The following is a 7,821-nucleotide window of genomic DNA, read 5'->3' on the forward strand; positions in this document are numbered from 1 at the left end:
GGCTTGTTTCCGTTGTGTTTTGGAGAATTTGTTGTGTTGTGGGCCACTGTACAGAATACATCCCAGATGCATGGTAACCACCTAGCAATAGTGACACAAACAACCACCTATAACACCTGGAAACCACATACTGATGCCCTGGAAACCACCTAGAACACCCAAATATCATGGCAGTGAGTTTTGGAAAGGCAAATAATAATACAACAATCTAACATCCACCTAGATGCATCCATAAAAACCTAGCAACCATCTAGAACACCTAAACAACTACACAGCAACATGCTAAAAATGTCTCGGCGCAAATAGCAGCTGCATAGCGAAGCCCTGAAAACCACATAGCAGCATGTTAAAAAAACAACTAAATACACCTAGCAACACCATAACAACGCCATGCCAACCACCCACTAACCCCAAGGATCCACCTAACAATGCTAATGCAACTTCCAGAACACCATAGGAACCACATAGAGATGCCCTAGCAAAATCCTTGAACATGTTAACCTCAGAAAAACTCATTTCATTTAGTAACTACATAGCAATGCCCTGGGAACCACCTAGCAATCTCTTAGCAACCACATAGCAACACTGAACACCTTGCAAACCACACTGCAATCAATGCCATGAAAACCACGTAGAAACATCAAGGTAATGAGATGTGTACAGTGTAACAATAAAATCATACCTTAGCAAACACCTAACGACACCCTAGCAACCATCAAGAACATTCTAGCAACCATTCTAGCAATCACATGCTGAAAATGACTCAGAACACCTAGCAACCGTCCAGAACACTCTAGCAACCAAACACCACATATTAACAATCACATAGAAACATGTTACTCAGAACATCTATAACAACAGCATAGCGATACCATGGAAACCACCTAGCAACACCCTAGCAACCACACATCGATACTCAAACAACCCCCTAGAGCACCTACTAACCACATAGTGTGATTGTGTTGATCGAAACCTCACAGCCTGTGAGCTTTGTACAAACAATACTAAAATACATTACAAAACCACCTAGCAATGCCCTAGCAACCATCCAGAACAATCCAGCAACCACCCACAACACATTAGCCTAACAATCACATAGAAACATGTAAAGCCCGAGAAACACTATTGCATGTCACACTGTGCGACATGGATCTAATAAACTTGGCTACGATGTGTAGACTGTACGACGTTACTATAGAGGAATAAAACGCAGCATGCGCTAGTCGTAAACAAAAAGAGCATGATAATTCACACTTTAGCTGCAGTAGTTTTAACAACTTCTCACTCCCAACTGGTCACATATTGACTCTTGTTCAGGACCCCTTGGCGTCATCTTTCGACGTGCAGGGTCCTCCATTGCTTTAAATAAGAAACCTTTGGCGTCAATATGCCGATGTGAAAGGTACTGGGAATTTTATCGCCATGATTAAATTATATATTGGGTAATAATATTGCCATTATCGCATATATGTTGGGGTGTGATTTTTCAATGATTTTTCAACAGTCACAACTATTTTATTTATATTACACTATTTACACATTTATGAGCACGTAACCCAACCCCTGCCCCTAAACCTACTGTTTGTCAATAAAGATATCTCAAAGATATAACAGGCAGATACAACTACCGTCATCATTTATTCAAAAAGTATTAATATTCCAAGTCATCCGAGGCAAAACGATTGATTTGTGAGAGGAATAAACGCGATCGTCGTCTCCGTCCGCCTTAAAGCTCATCCTGTGTGCTGCAGTCTGTGCGCAAATTTAAAGGGGTCATATGATGCTTCTAAAAATAACATTATTTTGGTATTTGGTGTAATGAAATGTGTTTATGCGGTTTAAAGTCGTGTCCTCTTTTGGAAGACCAAACAAAGTAGTTTCGCTTTCACAACGAAAAACACGGCGGCCAAATGCCATCAGAAGAAGCCTTACGTCAGCCTTGGTTGTGAAATGCTATTGGCTCTTGTATGGCTCGTGACCGATTGTGTCATTCTACGGGACAAGAGTATCTTTTTGAATGAGATGCGAGCGCGTTAATGGAGCGGGATCATTTTCAGCGAATAAAACCTTATGTTTTACTCTTCTTCGCATAAAGACATTGTATGGCTTGAGAAGAATTGGAGTGCAACACGGCTTGTTTGTAATGCTTTTATACTGCTTGTTTATGGTCAGTTTTTGCAATAAATACCTGTGACTGCACTTATTTGCCTGTTATGTGTTTTATTTTGTTCAGAAGTGGGTAGGTTTAGGGTAGGGGTGGTGTTAGGTGCTCCAATAAAAGTATATTTCTATTTTTTACAAATGCATGCAAACTATTAAATTAAGACAAACAACTGAAAACAATGGAGGACACTGCACATCGAAAAATGGCGCTAAAGGGGTACCTTGAGCGTCAAAAAGTGACGCCAAGGGGTCCTGACCAAGCGTCAATATGTGACGAGTTGGGAGTAAGAATGTGTTGGTAGTTTTTATGTGTGCTGAAAAAAGTGGAAGCAGTGAAAGAGGAAGAGATAAGAGCTTGAGCTAAGCAGTTTTATGTTTTAGTGCCATGTCGCGTTGATTTCATGTCGCATTTTTATTGGTTGGTCAGTAAACGTGGATCGTACCAGCGAACACACTGTGCGATGATCATGCTGTATCGTAGGCTTTGGTCACAAGACTGTGGCAATGGCCGTCTTTGAACCTCTTTCACTGTACGACACAGGATCATCGATTAGGTGCCACGATCACAAAAATCTCCTTGATTGTTTCACGAACCCAATCTTTCATCTGGGACAGCCGAAAATCATGCAGTGTGTTTTGGGCGTTACTCAGAACATCTAAAACAACAGCATAGCAATGCCTTAACAACTACCTAGCAACACCATAGCAACCACAAAATGACACCTTAACAACAACCCAGAGCACCTACTAACCACATAGTGTGGTTGTGTTGACAGAAGCCTCACGGCCTATGAGTTTTGTACAAATAATACTACAATACATATACAAAACCACCTAGCAATGCCCTAGCAACCATCCAGAACATTCTAGCAACCATTCTACCAATCACACACTGAAAATGACTCAGAATACCTAGCAACCACATAGCATGGTTTTGACACAAACATCATAGCAATGAGTTTTGTTCAGGCAAACAATACAATACCAAAGTAACTGCCCAGAACACCAAAGTAACCACATAGAAACATGCTAAAACCTTATAGCAACCACATAGTGATGCCCTGGCAATAAACCACAACACCCTAACAACATGGCAGTGAATACTCGGACAATACTCTTGTCACAGCATAACAAAAGGGCTGAATTTATGAATTCCTCAGTGTGTTTCAAATCAAACAGAAACAGCATAATATAAAAGGGTGTAAATGGGCACTAAGGAAATGGTGCTTTTAACCACCTTCAGCAAATGCTTGTCACTCTTCAGGCACCTGGCAACCGCAGAGCTCCAGCAGAACTGATTCATCCGAAGAGAATCCAGGTGTTAATTAACGGCGGCCGGGCAGAAGGAGCCGGATAGCAAGCAACAGGATGACGATGAGGCGGCCAGCTGACATTTGCCATGTCTCTAAGCAACACCATATTACTTCTGTGATAGGTCTGCTGCGCATGTTACTCACACAGTGACAAGTGTTCATTCCATCATAAATAGTCTGGGTTTCGCTTTTTCTTTTTTTCAGTCAAAATGAGTAATGGTTGGCCAGTATTTTTTCTACAATGAAAATTGACCCCATTTACTTTCTCATTTTCACTTGTTTCTGGTCTTACTGTGCACGATTGATTAGTGCATGTTGTTCCAAAAAATAATAATAAATTTGACCTTTTTCAAAATGTAATAATGTGGTCTGCCTTTCAAATTACTTTCCTTTTTGGCTGATATCAGTGTGCGTATTATTAAACCCTTCCTATCCACCACCTGCTCCCAAGGAGGTCAAATAGGAGTTTCCATAAAAAAGAAAATAAAACTTTGAAAAAACAAGTTTAAAACACAAAAGCCAATTTCTTACAAATGTAATCTTTGTACTAATGTTGGTTTCATTTAATAAAAGGTTCAATTAAATGATTAGAAATGTGGTGTAATCCTCAAGAATACCATATTTTTCTTACCTACCTTGAATAGATGTCAGTATGCATGTTAAATATTTAATTTTTCCAAAAGTGAACATAGTTTTAAGATAAAAAATATAATACATTATTAATGCATTAAAGGAATAGTTCATACAAAAATGACAATTTGCGAAAAATGTACTCACCCTCAACTCATCCAAGTTTGTTTCTTCATCAGATTTGGAAAAATGTAGCATTGCATCACTTGCTCTCCAACGGATCCTCTGCAGTGAATGGGTGCCGTCAGAACGAGAGTCCAAACAGCTGATAAAAACATCACAATAATCCACACCACTCCAGTCCATCAGTTAATGTCATGTGAAGTAAAAAGCGGCATATTTGTAATAAATTAATCAATAGGACATTTCTTTTCTTTTTTTAAAACCATCACTTCCGGATAAAACACTTCCTCTATCCATTATATTGCTTCCTTCAGTGAAAAATTTGAAGAGAAATATGCGCAGATCAAACACCATTTAGAAGTGAAAACAATCGAAAACAGCTCTAAACAAATATGTGGGAGGACAACAGGAGATTATGGATATTTTGTCTAGAAGTGATGATTTAAAGTTAAAAACATTTTAATGACGTTTCTTACAAACATGCAGCTTTTGGTTTCTCAAGATGTTATTTGATGGACTGGAGTTACTTGTGGATTATTGTGACGTTTTTATCAGCTGTTTGAACTCTCATTCTGACGGCACCCATTCACTCCAGAGGATCTTTAATATTTTTGAGGAGTTGCTCCATATGACAATTTGCAACCTGCACTATAAGCTTGCCAAGCCATAAAAAGATAATGACGGGCACATGATGGGTGTGCAGGACAAGCTATATATCAGGACATGTTTAATATCTAGGGTTGGGGCTTGTTGGAATCCCTAGCTCTAAGTATATTGAGCAACCACCTTAGCAAACACCACTAATGATAACATCTTGCAGCGTTGTTCTGCTTGCACAGCTGTTTTGGGCAATGTTGACTAGTTGCCTAGAGATTTGGTTGTTTATAATCACAGCACATTGTCGACAATATCAGCGCTTGTTATCTACGAAGATGGGTTTGATACCTCATCCTGCTCTTTCATGTATACATTTCATGTCTCTGCCTATTACTTATGACTGTAGGTCACATCTAATTGCTGCAAATGAAGACACCATTGTACCAAGTATTATTAACATAATTATACATGAAAGAAATAGGACATGGTGTACTCGTGTACTATAGGCCTTTTCACAGAATACACAGAAAAGAGCACATACTGCCCACAGCGTAACCAGGGTTGCCAGGTTTTCACAAGAAAACCCGCCCAATCGCTACTCAAAACTAGCCCAATCACGTTTTGAGGTGGTGCCCAGTTAAAATTCGCATTCCAGGGGATAAATATCATGTTACTGGAGTCGGTTCAACCCGCGGATATGAAAAACAACCCACGGCAACAGTGTTAAAGTAGCCTGATTCAACACTGAGCGTAACCATGTCAGTCATTAGTACTCCATTCTTAGACATGGGCTCCGTTTCATAACCTCTTTTATGATGATGGCCATTGCCTACATATAAGCATCCCAAAAAACAAAAAGTGGTACGTTCAAAAATGAGCTAGGCTAAGCTAGGCAAAAATTACCTAGTTAGGTGCATTGTGGTATTGAATTAGTGCACTCGATAATGCCCACTACCAATGTCTGTCCACTCAAAATAGTGCATTAGTAGGGGTATTTCGGACACAGCCATAATGTTTAGAAAAATCTAGCGTAGCGTTAGTTCTGGCAGGTCACGTGAGTCAAGCTTGCATCAGCTGACTCTCAGCTGATCCCCATCAACCTATAGGAATATGACACCTATCTAAGCATTCATATATAAGGTCCCTCAGTAGTATCAGCAGTTTTCGCATTGCTCAATAGCTAATTACCCTCCTCCATCCCCAGCTCCTCCTCCGTCAGTCAGGATTCAGCCTTCTGATTCTCCTTTGAATCAGACTAATTCTAAAATGTGTACATAACATGATTGAACTTTAACAATATCTGCAATACATTTATGTTGGTTCTGTTCTGTTTAGCCTGGGGGGTTATCGCTGCTCTCCCTGCTCTCATCAATGCTCGGCTGCATGGATGCGCAGGGAGTTCTTGCCCAGAACAGAACCATACCGCCAATCCAAACTGTATGCTAATTGTCAATCATATTTGACGATAATGGTCCTGACAGAAATGAACTAATTACACCACAAGTTACATGACAAAAGTAGCTTGCTACATTTAAACTAGTTATTTTTCATCTATCCCGGCTCATAAGTGAATGATTTCCAGTGTTAGACAATTAAGCTATTCAGGAAATGTAGTCGAGTTGTTCCACACAAAAATAGCTGTGCCAAGCTAAGCTAAAATCTACTGTTTAGAAAAAGAAGCTAATTACATGTGCTACATTTAAGCTCAAATTTGATCAAATCAGAAATCGCAACTTGTGATTCTAAACAGCTGACAGCTATAGGGGAAAATTTAACAATAACGAGTTTTTCAAAGAAAATTATCTACAAGCTAGCAAAACTAATACTTTGCTGTTAAGAAATGTAGTTAAACAAATAGTTTTGCTAATTGGTAATACCAAAACTGCTAATTTTCAAACAATGGCATTTCTAACATTACCATGCTTTGCATTTGAGGCTCAACTCAACTCACCAACAGAGTTTGGTTTTAGCATGTTGCTAACAATGACAATCTCTGATAAGCATAAGAATACTTTTAGGTATTATTTTATTGATCTCACTTTCTCCACCATCTTATATGGAATTTTTTGAGCTTGTTGCAATGCATTCTGGGAGATTTTGGGCCTATATTCTGCTTCATCTCACTGACAGCATCCTAAACTGCATACTGTCTGTGTAGACAGTCTTTTGAATAAGTAATCACTTCACATACATTAAAAAGTATGATCTATATCGTGTGAATGTGTTCAGTATGAATTTAATCTGGATGTGCTATATTGTCATGTTGTCATGTGACCTACAGTGTCAGTTATGGCGCTTCACAGCCATTCACAAATCCTCTCCTGTGGCCTCATGGGATAGAAAAGTGACCATTAGAAGTGCACTTATCATCTTGCCAAAAGTAGTAGGTTATCTGGGGACTTTTCGCCTACTGTTTTATGAACATAATGAATTCGGACTACTCTTTTCACATGCTGTTTTTTGCCTACAAAATTTTCAGATGCAACCATTGTGTGCATCACAGCTACTTTGTTCCTTTTGCTATTGCCTGAGCACTTGTTATTGTAAGACATGTTGAAAGCAGAAAAAACAATACCGTCGACGCAGTTATACACAGTACAGCTCTGCTTACGATCTGTTTATGACTCACAATGTAACACAGCACGCTCTGGATGTGATGCGGAGGACAAGTTTATATCACAGAGCTAAATCAACATGAGAATTCTTCCTAGTGACATTTTAATGGGTTCAAATGCACCTTTGATGTCTCAGTCAGGTCCTATACCGAACACCGATGCCTGGCATAGAGGCCATGTTTATCTCTGCTGAAACAGTCACTCATGAATTTCACTGAGGAAATGCTGAAGACCAGCAAAGCTGTACGAAAAATGTGCGCACATGGAGGAGGTCACAACCTTTGTGAATAAAATTATAGATGGCCGACATGAGGTATTGGAGTCATAGATGTGCTCTATGGCTCATTTGTAATACACTGATCTAAAAATCCTTGAGCTGT

At 39.4% G+C, this 7,821-nt stretch overlaps 1 protein-coding gene across 1 annotated transcript in view; it reads right to left on the minus strand.

The window, feature by feature from the left end:
- The window catches only part of LOC107574412 (uncharacterized), a 29,185-nt gene extending 21,566 nt beyond the window's left edge, over window positions 1-7,619 (minus strand). The window contains exon 1 of the mRNA XM_016260853.1: window positions 7,591-7,619. Coding sequence (XP_016116339.1) covers window positions 7,591-7,619 — 29 coding nt within the window. The remainder of the gene's footprint in view (window positions 1-7,590) is intronic.
- Window positions 7,620-7,821: the final 202 nt, after the last annotated feature.

The sequence above is a fragment of the Sinocyclocheilus grahami genome, unplaced genomic scaffold, assembly GCF_001515645.1.
Source record: "Sinocyclocheilus grahami isolate Dianchi unplaced genomic scaffold, SAMN03320097.WGS_v1.1 scaffold2217.1, whole genome shotgun sequence".
NCBI classification, from domain to species: Eukaryota; Metazoa; Chordata; class Actinopteri; order Cypriniformes; family Cyprinidae; genus Sinocyclocheilus; species Sinocyclocheilus grahami.